Here is a 14,374-nt window from a genome sequence, read left to right as displayed (position 1 = left end):
TTTGGCACAAGAATATGAAACATTTTCAGCTAAAAAATTACTTTATCCCAACACATTATGAGCAGGGGAGGAAGCTACCAGAACAAGCATTTCTCAAAAGTAGTGGCTTGTTTTACTTTCCTGCCATACACAGAATCTTAATTATAAAAGTGTAATTGATAATTCACTTTTCTCAACTACTATAATTCACTTTTCTCAACTACTATTCTTTCTGTATATTGCTTTCTGTTCTTTATCATCTGTTTCTGGTCTTAATCACATTTATTACTGTTACAGAATTCTTTCTAAAATACTCATTAGCGGTCTTCCTGATCATGTCCAAGGGTTTACAGACACATTTCTTTTTGATACCTTAAATGATTATGATATTTAAAAGTCTCTTGGGATACTATCAGAGGAAGGTCATCATAATCCATAATACTTTTAGAAAAATTAAAGTACTTAAGCATTGTATTATGATACTCTGCATACTATAACATTCTGTTTAATATAAATATAACATTTATATTTATACACATGCTTAATATAATTCACCTTTCTTGGATCTTGATTTATCCAGTAGACCTATATACTGATAGCAAAAGTGTTTATAAAGGAAATACATTGGAAAGTTACTTCCTTCTGGTAATAAAGTGGATATAAATCATGTGGTCATAGAAACCTTATTCACAGAAAGCTTTGTATTCATCAACATGTTTATTTTTTTTAAGATTTTACTTATTTTTATGCATACAAGAACTGGGATATAGCCCTGATGTACAGTGCATAAGAGGATTCACCAGAGACAGAGTGGGGAGCAGTACATGCAGGTCAACTGCAGAGGGGAGTATCAGGCAGGTCAGGAGAGTTCTGTCACATCATGTGGGTCAGCTCCTTGGTCTGGAATCGAACTTGTGCCGCAGTGGCTGTGGACAGCTTCCTAGTTCTGCACTTTAACTGCTGTGCCACCAGGAAGGGACCCAACATCTGTTTAATTTTGAAAAAACAATTTTATTGAGACATATCAAAATTCACCCTCTGTAGTGTACAATTCAGCCATTTTTAATAAATTTACTAAATTTTGTAAATTTCAATTTTACTAAATTTACTAGATCATCACCATAATCTAATTTTAGAACATTTTTATTACATGAGCATGATACATCATGCTCATTTACAATTTGCATTATTATCTCAAACCCTAGTCCATTACTAATCTACTTTCTGTCTTCGTAGATTTGCCTTTTCTGGACATTTCATATAAATGGAATCTTATAATATGTGATCTTTTATGTCTGGCTTTTTACCTCATCTGCTTCTTTGGATGGTGTCTGCTAAATCGGCATTATACCATTCATGAACTCCCATTCACATTCAGTCTTTCCAGTTTTTAGTTTTAGGGTTTTGCTGTTCTTCATCTCCCATTCATCTTCTATTACAGCTTCATCAGTTCTTAGAAGGCAGCTATACTAACCATTAAAATACCAACACTTTGGCACACCACATCAATTTTTCTTTCTTGTCTTTTGTAGACTTTTCTAGAATTTTAGTCTTCCATATCCAAAATACATATGACTAGTTAGTTTCAGAAGACAGAAACCACAATAACTTGAATAGGGAACATTTAGTATAAAGAATTATTAATGATTAGGGGCACTGAAGTAATGGGAAACTAGCCTATAAAGAGTAAAGAGAAATATAGAGAATATAGGAATAGCAGACATAGGTGGCAGATACTATCGCCAGGCCGAAGTAGAGCATCTGAGGAAAGAAGAAAAATGTATCAATAGAAGAGGGCTGTATCCCCAAGGCTGGGCTTCAGGACTCCTTGCTCTCTGGATAGTGGACAAGTGCCTCAGAAGTTGCAGAGCTGGCCTGAGAGAGTGTCAGGGGACACTGCCCTTGGGAGGTTGCCAACAGCCCTACCCAGAAACCATTCTCTAGGGTGCAGTAGAAGGCTACACCCAGGGAGGTGCCATGCTCAGGATCCAGAAAGAAGTGGGTTGTGGGAGGTACCAGGCCTATGGTACTTGCTATGAAGCTTTCCCAGAAGGTGCCAAGGGTACTCTTATGAAAAGTACCACTAGTGGCACTGGGTTGTAAACTGCCTGAAGGCACTCTTCCCCCTAGGGAAGTCACCTATTTCACAGGAAGCAGCCTAGAAGAGAACACCAAAACCAACAAGAGAAACCCTTTCCTCATCCAGTGTTTCTCCAGTGCCCTCTACTGACAAATCTTAATATTGTGCCAGCTGGCAAGCACCAGCATTTACCAACTAGTCCAGCTGCATTATTATGAGAGACAAAATAGAAGGGCAGGTTTGGAGTTGGTAGGCAGTAAATTGGTACTGGCACAATATATAAAGACAAAAGTTTGTAAGTTGTATTTTCTGATGAGTTTTAAAAGTTTTATCCAATTCAAGTTAACCACATGTTTCTCACCAGCCCCCCTTTTTAATAAAATTTTTTTCTCCTTATAAAACAATAATAATAGTGGTTGTCCATTTTAAAGTATTTTCTCTTGAGTCAGCAATTACAGAAAATTCACTAAAGTTGGATTTCTAAATGTGTTGGGTATCACTTTATCTAAAAGACCAGTATATTCTAAGTTGACTCTCTTCCTCACTTACTTTCTTTACCAATTTGTAGATTTTGCTAGGCTATCAGAATTCTAAGTGGTTCTTCCCTAGTCATCCCAATATTTGGATGTGCAAAAATTCTTCTTACAACATGTCATTTTGGGAGGTGGTTCTTTGGTTTTTATATTTTTTAACCTTTTTTTTTTTTTTTCAGTCAGTAGTAATAACCTTACCTAAAGGATTGGAAGCATTTGATATTCTCTTAGGAAAAAAAATACTTGTGTTTATTCAATGCATCAAGGGTTTTCATAATTACATTAACTTCCATTTGGAAAGTGATCTCAGACTTCTTTCTAAATGCTCTCACTTAGGGTATGTTTACTTCATCTAATTCAATAGTTTTTTCCCCCCTTACTCATCTACCTTAGACCCTGGTCTTAAGTGTTCCAGACCTGTTCGGTTAATCATCTCTTTGAACTGACTGCAGAATCAGCAGGGTACAGCTGAAGCCCAGAATCTCAGGAACTTCGTGACACTTAACAGTGTCCGTTGTCCCATGCCTTTGATAACAGGCGTTGCTTCTCCCTCACCACTTCTGGAGTAAGAACTTTACATCCCAAGCTGTGTGGACATTTACACTCTAGAAAGTATTCTTCATTAGCCAGGGAGCCCATGCCTTACAGCATTGACCTTTTGGCACCTCTGGTAAATAAGAAAAATACGAAAAAAGTATAACTTGAATATATTTTCCAAAGGAGAGAGAGTAATTTTTTTTTCTCTCAAGGGGACAAAGGCTTCTTCTCTCTGTGAGGGTGAAGAAATGCTAAAGAGTTTTTATGACAACAGTGGTTTCCTGAGCAACCGTGAATTATCAACCATCTGTCCTCTTTGGTTTATAGTGTTCCCTTTAATAGTCTAACCCTGAAGTAACAACATTGGTTAGCTCTTTATTCAAGCATACTTAAGATATTCTCTCATTTTTCCTTCCTTATCATGCATAAACAGGCTGAAATTTGCTCTTTGCTTCTAGCCAGTTAATCATTCATTTAGAAAATATTTTCCAAAAGCCTATTATGCGCAAAGCACTCTGAGGACTCCAAGGGCAAAGCAATTCCAGGCAGTGTAACTGTTATCCAAATAAAAGTTACAAACCAAACAGTCCTCCAGTGCCTGGAATTGTTCTCCTTTCTTCACTAACTCTAGTGTTTAGAATGGTATAGACAACTAGCAGTGTAGTGGAATTTGTATTTTGGTGATTGAAATTCAGACAGAAAATACAACATCAGTGAACTTTATTTTTAAGTAAAATTCTGATGTGTTCCTTACTAGTCAAAAATTTTGACTAGTGGATGTTCTCAATTTTTCTGTGATTAGAGAATAAATATAAACTGATGAGATTTAAATTCTGTTCTATCTCTTGTGTATATAGCTTTTGATATTCTAGATATTAATTTGTCAGGAATGTTATTTGAATATGTACTTGTATACAGTTCTGTGTTATATATTGTGGAACCAAATAGAAGAACTAGATACAATTTCATTTCCTTATGAGGAGATTTTACAATCTAGTGGCACATGCAAAAATATATACACATACATGCCAGAGCATGAAGAACAATTGAGCTACTCATGGCCAAATACAGAGTGATGTCATATAAATTTACTGTTCATTGTGTAGGTTTAATTAAGAAAAGAAGATCTTTTCTCTGGATATTGAAAGAAAGGAATGAGATTTATCAGAACAGTCATCTTTTCTTGACATGAATGGGCTCTATTTGCCATGGATGTGTATTTCACATACGCCTCATCTCAAGTATTTGGGGGGATGAGGTCCCTGGAGATTCAGGCATGTCATTATTAGAAATCCTCATTATGCCCTCCCTGGTAGCATAATGGGGTAAAGCACAGCACTGTGAAGCTGTCCACAGCCACTGCAGCACAAGTTCGATTCCCCACCCTGGAGGTGACCCACATGGCATGGCAGGCCTCTCCTGACCCACCCACTACTTCCCTCAGCAGTGTACTTTGTCGAGCTGCACTCTGTTTCTGGAGAATTCTCTCACACTCCACACCTCTGGCCTGTACCTCAGTTCTGTATGGGCTTTAATCATTTGTACCACCCGGGAGGGCACTCCATATACATTTAATGAGTTATCTCTATGATCCAAATTCTGTGTTTGGCATTGATTGTGATACTGCAAAGAACTGGACATAGATTTTGCTTCGGAGAGTATGTTATTTTAGAGAGCTTGAGAGGACAAGGGGGCGATTGGAGTGTTTTATTTCATGTTTCTGCTTGGTAGAGTGTGTGTCCCTGTGTCCCTTAGGATGCTTTCTTTTCTCACTCACTGTGTTGTACCAAATCTGAGTTTGTATTTCCACCTGGATTTGTAGCCAATTTGATTTTCTCAATGTTATTATGCATTATGTCACTAATTCAGCCTGGTTGTGACTTGAACAAAGGCAAACTTTAAATTGTGCTTCATCTGGACTCTGCTCCTTACCGTCCCGTAGAATGGAGCACCTAACCACTACCCTGAGCACTTAGCTGTCAATACCTCAAATGACTCTTTTTTAATCCTTTACCTTATCCTTTTCCATTTTTTGCTCCACTTATCACTGGTTTCCATTTAGATGCTGACATCAGAAGGAACACAGGCTCAAACAGCAAATCCTTCATTTCTTCCCAGTCCTTGTAAGTACTTTTTATTTGTGTGTATATTTTTCAAATATCAATATAACCCTGGAGCATTTAGAGGAACAAAAGCAAGTGTAGGCATATGGAGGGGAAAGGACATGGATGAAACCATCCAGACTCACAAGTGGTAAGATTAAAATATTTGGCCTCCCTGATGGTGGCCAGCCCAAGGAAAGAGAACAGAAGATCATTGGTTCAAACTGGGTAGGTCTGGCAGAGGCAACTCTTTGGTTGAGGCTGTTCCTTCTCTGCAGACTATGATATCAGAGACTCCCAAGAGATCAGGTGTTGAGAGACCAGTGATCATAATTAAATAGGTTTCATCACTGTAGACCTAAGTAGGGGAAATAGAAGCTTATTTTGGCATGACAATAGTCGCTTATAGCCTATTTTCTAATTGAACTTTATAATACCATTAAAGAAACTAAAGTTTAGTGACAGGAAATGATACAGAATCCTTAACTGACACTGCTGTCTGATGCTACTAAGTGGGGTTGGAACCTTAGAAGTAGCACTATAAGACCAGTACGTTTTTCACTAAACACGTATGAAAATGATAGGAAAAGCTGAGCAGACTGGGTGTGCTGCTGGTATTCTCTCGGCCCAGAAGTCAGTGCATATGGAGTCAGATACTGAAGGGAAAGCTCCTGTCTTCCTGTCTAGCTGTGCTAACTTTTCCTTGACTCTCTCCTTTCCAGCAACCATTGCTTCCTACATTCCACATCCGCGGAGGCAGTGGCCATGGGGCTCCTGAAGCAGTTTGAGGGCATGCAGCTCCCAGCTGCCTCAGAGCTAGAATGGCTAGTTCCAGAGCATGATGCACCGCAGAAGGTAGATGTTGCAGCTCATTTTCTGTACTCTCTGGCCAGTCCCAGAAGACTGAGACTTTCTGATGGTGTTCTCCTTTGTCACATGTCCCCAGGCTAGAATGAGCCTTTGTGTTTCCACCTTTGCTCAGAGGCCCTTCATTACAGATGTGTTAAATGAATGAATGCTGGCTTGCCTAGGTTTTCTCTACCATTGTCAAAACAGGAGAGATTCCACATGACAGCTCTCTAGTGAGACTCAGAGGTAGAACTCCTGTGTTATGACCACCTCCGAGACACCTTGAAAGTGAATTGTTCAGGTGCTTCTTAGTTTTGTAGTGGAGTGAGACGTGAAGCACACCGGAATAGCAAGGGTGCTAGAGTGCATTCAGGGACAGCATTAGCAATGCACGACACCAAACTGGGATGATGGTTCTATTCCTTTTGCTTCTTGGAACTCAAGACCCTCATGTCTAGTAGCCTGGTGCTTGTTTTGAGGGTGGAGGTTCTCTGAAACCCTTGCTGAGAGTGCTTCTGAAATGTCTTTCGTCACCTTAATTGTGCTCTGTCATGGCCAGGGGTCAAGCCTATGTGTTCCTCTGGATGGTTTACATTAGCTCACTGTGTGCGTTTCTTCTGTAGCTCCTGCCCATCCCTGACTCACTGCCCATTTCACCAGATGATGGGCAGCACGCTGACATCTATAAACTGCGTATTCGTGTTCGCGGCAACCTGGAGTGGGCCCCACCACGGCCTCAGATAATTTTTAATGTTCATCCAGCCCCAACGTAAGTAGCCAGTAGCTATGCCTTGGAGAAGAATGGCTAATCCTCTTTCAATTATTAGGACTACCTCCTCGCCCTCTCATCTCTGCCTCTAGCTGTACTTCCTGCACAGTTCTATTCACTGAAAGACATAGAGAAAATTATCCATCTTGTCCTTAATTTTTATACTCGATCCTCCCATCCCTTCCCAGAATTAACTGGAAACAAGGTCTTTATTCTCAACCTGTTGCCTTCTTCCTAATAATAACTTTGTGAGATTATTGTCTTTTTAAGATAAGTGGTTGCATTCTCCCTACTCTGTCTACTCTTACATTTGTGCAGAAAGATGTTAATTAGTGGGAAGAGTTGCTTCCTAAACTTAAATTCAGACCTTTTAATTCTTGGCTTGTATTAGTTCTTCCAGCGGGTTCTTTTGTCCAACTCTAAAAAAATAGCTGAATTCCCCCTTTGTGTTTGTATCCCCCCTTTATGTCTCATGCAGCTGGTATTTCCCACTTCCTTTCTTACCCCTTTCTGCAGGAGAAAAATTGCTGTGGCCAAGCAGAATTACCGCTGTGCAGGATGTGGCATTCGGACTGACCCTGGTGAGTATCTCTCCTGATTTCTATTCTGCCTCCAAAGACTTTATCATCCTCCACAGTTGAGAGAGGGACTGACCAGAGAGGTATTAAGAGCATGTGACAGAGCAGAATTGGAGAAAGTGAAAGAAAGGGTCTGAGGACTGGGCTTAGGTTTAGGACTGGGGAAGTACATTGGCATGCAGGAAATTATTTCTGGAAGCACATTACCAATAAGGTATAGTGAAGAAAATGGAATACTTTCAGCCAGATCTTGGAGGCGAGTTCTTACCAACTACAGCAGGGTGTGTTTACTCATGGGCCTTTAGAAAGTTGGGACACAGAGACCACAAGCCCTATTATGTGGGTTTCAGCTATTTAGGGGGCTTACATGGGTGGCTGTAACCCCGTGGCTCACTGTTCAGAAGAAGCAGCGCTGCCTCACCAGCTTATACCTCACCAGATGGGAAAGTCACATCTGACCTTTTGGCTTGCCCATCTTTCCAGATTATATCAAGCGGCTACGCTATTGTGAGTACTTGGGCAAGTACTTCTGTCAGTGCTGCCACGAGAATGCCCAGATGGCCATACCCAGCCGGATTTTGCGCAAATGGGACTTCAGCAAGTACTATGTCAGCAATTTCTCCAAGGACCTGCTCCTTAAGATCTGGAATGATCCTCTCTTCAATGTGCAGGACATCAACAGCGCCCTCTATAGGAAAGTCAAGCTGCTCAATCAAGTCCGGGTAAGCCCCTAGAAAAGGCTGCACCATTGAGTGTCTTTATCATCCCTTTACCCTGCTCATACAGGCTTTCCCAAGATCACCTCACTTGTCTTTGTTCCCGTTACATTGTACACGCTTTCTCTGTGTTCTTTCTTTCTTTCTCTCTCTCTCTTTTTTTTTTTTTTTGTTAAGATTTATTTATTTGTTCATTCAGAACTGGGGTACAGGGCAGACATGCAGGGGCGGTGAGAGGATTTACCAGAGACAGAGTGGGGAGCAAAAATAGGCAGATGGTCGAAGTACACTGCTGAGGGGAGCAGGGTGCGGGGTCAGGAGAGGTCTGCCACACCATGTGGGTCAACTCTGGGGCAGGCGGGGATCAAACTCATGCAGAAGTGGCTTTAGCTTCTTTGTGCTGGGCTTTAACCTGCTGCGCCACCAGGGAGGGCCTCTTTTTTTTTTTTTAAGATTTATTTATTTATGCACACAGCACTGGGGTACAGGCAAGAAGTATGGGGGGTGAGAGGATCCACCAGAGACAGAGTGGGGAACATAACGGGCTGACTGACAAAGTACACTGCTGAGGGGAGCAGCGGGCGGGTCAGGGGAGATCTGCCATGCCATGTGGATCACCTCCAGGGTAGGTAGGGTTTGAACTCATGCTGAAGTGGCTTTAGTTTCTTAGTGCTGGGCTTTAACCTGCTGCACCACCAGGGAGGGTCCTTTCTGTGTACTTTCTTAATCTCTTGCCATTTCATAGGTATTGTCTAATTAAGAGTCTCGTGCCTGGCAATAGCAGCTCAAACCATAAGCAATACTTACTGGTGAAAGCAGGATTTTTCTCTTCACTGAAAATATTACTAAATGGAGAATAGAGTATCAGTTGGGTATTCTAATTCAGGGTTTCACAGCTGCTTCCAGCTGTGCTTGTGATTTGGATAGTTTGACCCATAAGAGGGATCTTTCTGACCTAAGAGTCACTTTGAAGTGAATTGTTGAGTTACAGTATAGAGAACAGTCTAGTTCTGACTGTTTCATACACAACTTTCAGACTGCCAGGATTTGAAGGTACTGGCCTAGCTAACATGCCTGTCTCCTCTTTTCCACACCCCTTCTCACTGACCACAATGTCTTGCTTGTTAGCTGCTGCGGATCCAGCTGTATCACATGAAGAATATGTTCAAGACATGCCGACTGGCCAAAGAGTAAGTCTTTAATTTTTTTTTAAAGTTAATTTTGCATAGAAGAAGTGGGGTGTAGGCTAAAGGTGTAGGTATGAGAGGATTCACCAGAGGCACAATGAGGAATGGTGCAGGTGGACTTACTGAAATACACTGCTAAGGGAAGCAGCAAGTCAGACAGAAGAGGTCTGCTGTGCCATGTGGTTCAGCTCCCTGGCTGGAGATTGAACTCAGGCCATTGTGTTGATAACACTCAGTCTTTTGTGGAGGCCAGAGGTCTCTGGTTGAAAGAGACATGTCCCAGCAGTTACCCTTGTTAAGTGAAGAAGATTAGGGGAATCTTTAGAAAATTCCAGAAATATTAAATGGAGGGTGGAGGTAGCTCAAGAATAGAGCTTTTGCTATGGGAATATGTTAAAGGAGAAGCCATAGCACAGTCTGTATCCTTCTTCCTGGAAGGGGAAGTCTGTGATCATTCTATCCAGGGCAGATCCATCTCTGCTTATCATAAGCTGGCATGATTCACTCTGGGAAAATTTATCAAAGTCATTTCTACCATCCAGATATCTGACATTGTGGGGGGAACAGCTGGGCTGCCTACGTGTTGCCCACCTTCATTACCTCTGACCCTTCTCTTCCCTGTACTGTTGGTGTGTTATGCCACATTAAGTGTTCATTCTTGCTCCTACCCATTTCTCCTCACTTTCTGTAGGCTTCTGGATTCCTTTGATGTAGTTCCAGGCCACCTGACAGAGGATCTTCACCTGTACTCACTGAATGACCTGACTGCAACTAGGAAGGGGGAGCTGGGGCCCAGGCTTGCAGAGCTCACTAGGGCAGGGACAGCCCATGTAGAGCGATGCATGGTAAGAATGTCTTGCTTCAGCTTGTAACTAGGCCCTTGCTTCCTTGCTTAGAGTTACAGAAAGTGGTGTGGACCCAGAGCTCTTGTTTGGTTGTAGGAAGTTGAGATGGCCTGTCAATATTATGAGAGAAACTGAAGGGCAGTGCTATTCTCCGGGTTGGTGAACAGCCAAATCATCAGGATCTAAAGGACCTAGAATTAGACTTAGTGTTGGCCTTGCCTCTGGGTAACAGGCAGGACTAAGCAGACTCCACTAAAGAATTGTCATGACATGAGAGGAGAGCCATGGATTAGCCTCAGAAGAGGGGCTTGGTTTTGGGTTTTAGCATTTTCAGTCACTGTGACCAAAGGGGATACTTTGCTTCCCTGAAATAATTTTGTTTCCTTAAATGTCTTAACATTCTTATCTCTGAAGTGAAGATGAGAATTTCCACTGTCTTTCCCTCTCAGTTTTTGAGGATTGATCAAATAATTTATGTGAAAGTATTTTGTAGACTGAGATGTAAGTCATCATTGTTCTTGATGGACCCAATATACCCAAAATTCCATCTTTAAGATTTCCCATCTTATTCCCAGTCTTTATACTTGTGATAGTTCTAGAAGTAGAGATAAAAAATGGAGCATATACAGCGAATCCTATAGAGGGAATTGGAGACTTTGCAACAACCTGCAATAACCTGACTCAAGGCTGTGTGCTTTTGGAGAAATACTCTTGCCTTTCCATTTTTCTTAATTGTTTGTGCTTCCTATTTCTAAATAAAATCATTACTCAGACTGACTTTAGGAGGTTCTTTATGGCACATTCCTTTCTTCTTTTCATCTCTTCACTGAGAGCCATTCCAATGATAGGGTTTTCTCAAGCTCTTGCCTCTCTTAGCTCCACCAAAAGGTTACCTGGCACTGCCCAACTGGCTATGTTTCGCTGTCATGCTTCCAAGTCCAACTCTATCTTCCCAGTAGGCAGGAGAACCTTTTAGAATTCACTTAAGTCTTATCCATATTTTCCCTGCCCTCAGTTGTGGTCACCTTGTAGTGCCAGTTCCTGCTGTGCTGCCCCTCATATTTCTGCCTATCCCTTCCCTCCCCAGCTCTGTCAAGCCAAGGGCTTCATCTGTGAGTTCTGTCAGAACGAGGATGACATCATCTTTCCTTTCGAGCTCCATAAGTGCCGGACCTGTGAAGGTGAGGCTGGTGCCAGATGTGGGGTGGGCAAACAATACTGAGCACAGTGGTAGTTTATTTCCCTTTGGTCAGCCTGTTAATAATAAGAGTTTGGCTTGATTGGGCAACTCCTAGTGCTTTACCACAGGAGCACCAGGCTGCATGTTGAGAGGGGCTATTGCAGTTACTTACTTCCAGTTTGAAATAATACAAGTTGCTCTCTTCTCTTTCTCACTTCTCATCCTGTATAGAGTGTAAAGCGTGTTACCATAAAGCTTGTTTCAAGTCTGGACGCTGTCCCCGCTGTGAGCGGCTACAAGCCCGACGGGAGTTGCTAACCAAGCAGAGTCTGGAGTCCTATATGTCAGACTTCGAAGAGGAACCGACTGAAGCCTTGGCTCTGGAGGCCACCATCCTGGAGACCACCTGAAGAAGGAAAGTTAGGCCCTCTTTCTAGGGGCTGAGGTCACCCAAAATGCAGAACTGAGCCACCCTTATGAGGACTTTTCCCACTTGTGTTTTTTCTTTAAATTATTATCATTATTATTTTATATGACGTGTTTAATGTCCATGTATAGGCAACCTTTGGTAGGTTGGTTGGGTCCATTTTGTTAAGATGGTTTGTAGTTGCCAGGTATTCCCATCAGAAGTGACACAATGGTCTTTACATGAAGCTTCCAAGGCCTCTTGTCAGGGGGATGGACCATGATGAGACCTAACTCTTCTGACATCCATGGCCTTTCCTTTGGACCAGCTGGCATTTCCAGTGGCATTTCCATTGGTTTTAGCTGCATCTCAAGTGTGATTTCCAGTTTTGTTTTGTTTCATTTCTGGAGCTTCTGAGCCAGGCCTGGTCAACTAACTTCTCCTTTGCTGCTAAAACAGGAGGTTGGAGTATTCTCTCTCCAAGTCCTGTAATAGGGTCAAACTGTGCCCTGAGGAGAAGCAAAATAAATGGGACTATGTAACAAGCATTCTGTCCAACTTAGTTAGGTATTTTTGAGACCATGAAAACAGCATCATATATGAATCCTCAGAAGCCTTGAGGCAGCCACGATTTCCTTGTTTGAAATATCCTCGGCACATGTAACAATCTGACTTGGTGGTCTTAAAACCACCAAGAAAAGCTTAGTCCAGCACCATTGGTAACCTTATACTGAGCATAAGTGAGGCTACAATTCTGTTGCCCTTATGAGAAGCATTTATTCAGGCAGAGCTGCCCCTGGCCTCCTATGGCCTTATCAGATCCCTTTCATTCAGCCTAAGTCTTTGGTGCAAGCTTAAAGCAAATCCACGATGCCATCCTCAGTTGAGGACAGAAGCTCCATTCACCATCTTTGTAGGACTCTTGCTACTGTGTCTTTGCTTAGATGGTCATTGTGGATCTGAATAAAAGAACATCCAAGTCCATTCCCAGTGTCCTCTTCCTGCAACAGAGTTGGAACCTTCCCTGGTAGCTGATTTCTGTATTAGTTTCTTTTGTAAAAGTTGGGAGAAAAACTTTCTGCTATTAGTGATGTTAAACAATTTGACAGCTTGTGGATATGGGAATGTTCTGTTTTTGGGCTAACAAAGGCCTTTAAGCCAATTATGCACTTAACTCTATAGACTAGTGATATTCTTATGTTTAGCCATCCTCTTCATATTCCTAATTTTAGCACGCGCACGTGTGCGTACACACACACACACACACACACATACCCTTCCTTTCTTTAAATGTGTATTTTGATGAAACTGTATATATGTTTGTGGTCTTTAAGTTGTAACAGCTCCTGACCTCTGTGGTCAGGGTTGCTATTCTGAGGACTGGCAGCTCTATGAATTAAAGTCCACAGCAGTTTTGTTCTGGGACTGACTTCTTCCTGTCTACCTGTCTTTCCATAGTTGTTGCTAATAGGAAACACTTAATATGGGTATTGCCCTAGGAAGCTAAACAGAAAGTTGCACATGGTTGGTGGAAGCTGATGAGTGCCTGAGCTGGAGGATCAAGAGCCTCACAGGAAGTAGAAGGGACATAAAGGTAAAGACCAGAGCTGAGACTCCGCCAGGGCAAGAGGGAAGAGATGAGTCATAAAATGGCCCTCCCTCTGCCTCAGATGTGGGATCATAAAATGGCCCTCCCTGTGCCTCAGACGTGGGAGCTGAAGACTGAGCAGATTAGAATGCCCTGAGGTTTTTCTCCCTTCCATTGGCTAGGAGGCTCTGAAAACCAGTGCCTCAGAAAAAGCTGAGTAGATGTACATCCTTTAAGTAGCCTTGGGAATAACCTACAAAACTCAAGTCTCACTAAAGGTTAGTCCTTGGGTTCAGACTTAGAGGGTTGAAAAAATGGTGAGCTCTACTTGCAGTTTTGGCTAAAATTTCAAGTCCAGCTCCTTACTCCAAGACACTACACTGGGGGAGAGAGATTCCTCTGTCCTGCCGTTTCATATTAGCATAGGATCAAGGATGGAAAATGCTGACACAGTTTCTAAAGCAGAGCTCAGCGATTATACATGATCCTGCTTATTTTTCCACCTGTTTTTTCCCCATCTTCCCTATCCCTTTATATTGCATATCTATTTTAGTGACCCTGACACTTTTCTGTCACCACTGTCCAAATATCCATTTATTTATTTGAGTGTAGGGAGAGAGAGGGAAGAGGATAGGATGTTTTGAAAGCACTTTGTAGCTTAGCAGTATCTGAAAATCCCCTACTGTTGTGAAGGGAAGTTTTGAATGCACTGAAAAGAGTTCCTTCTGGATTAAAGGGGGTGGGAGAAGTGTTCTTTGTTTAAATGAAGGGAAAACATTTTTGCTTGCTAGGTAGAGACAAGATTCAAAACATAGCAGAAGAGTGGAAGGCATATATTTTCCACTTAGATGAGGCTGTTATTGACTTTCTCTGCCAAGACTTTAGAATTTTTGTTTGATTCAATATAAAATGAGCAAGAGTCTAAATAGAGATGTTCTGTGTGTGTCTAACTTGTGTTCTGAACTGGATTTTACTTGCTGTAGTTCATGTACAGCCTAACAGTTTGTTGTCATATTAATAAACTA

General features: G+C 41.8%; 1 protein-coding gene across 3 annotated transcripts in view; it reads left to right on the top strand.

The window, feature by feature from the left end:
- Positions 1 to 14,374, top strand: part of KIAA0226 (KIAA0226 ortholog) — a 52,478-nt gene extending 38,104 nt beyond the window's left edge. For all 3 annotated transcript variants that reach the window (XM_012733994.1, XM_012733990.1, XM_004675134.2), the window contains 9 exons: positions 5,192 to 5,252; positions 5,954 to 6,086; positions 6,704 to 6,849; positions 7,366 to 7,430; positions 7,911 to 8,149; positions 9,272 to 9,333; positions 10,022 to 10,175; positions 11,263 to 11,356; positions 11,587 to 14,374. In XM_012733994.1, the coding sequence (XP_012589448.1) occupies positions 5,192 to 5,252; positions 5,954 to 6,086; positions 6,704 to 6,849; positions 7,366 to 7,430; positions 7,911 to 8,149; positions 9,272 to 9,333; positions 10,022 to 10,175; positions 11,263 to 11,356; positions 11,587 to 11,765 (1,133 nt within the window). In that variant the 3' untranslated portion in view covers positions 11,766 to 14,374. The remainder of the gene's footprint in view (positions 1 to 5,191; positions 5,253 to 5,953; positions 6,087 to 6,703; positions 6,850 to 7,365; positions 7,431 to 7,910; positions 8,150 to 9,271; positions 9,334 to 10,021; positions 10,176 to 11,262; positions 11,357 to 11,586) is intronic.

This window comes from Condylura cristata, unplaced genomic scaffold, assembly GCF_000260355.1.
Source record: "Condylura cristata isolate star-nosed mole 26May11 unplaced genomic scaffold, ConCri1.0 scaffold00003, whole genome shotgun sequence".
Taxonomy (NCBI): domain Eukaryota; kingdom Metazoa; phylum Chordata; class Mammalia; order Eulipotyphla; family Talpidae; genus Condylura; species Condylura cristata.
Note: the sequence above shows the minus strand (reverse complement) of the source record. Positions and strands in the feature narration are given on the sequence as shown.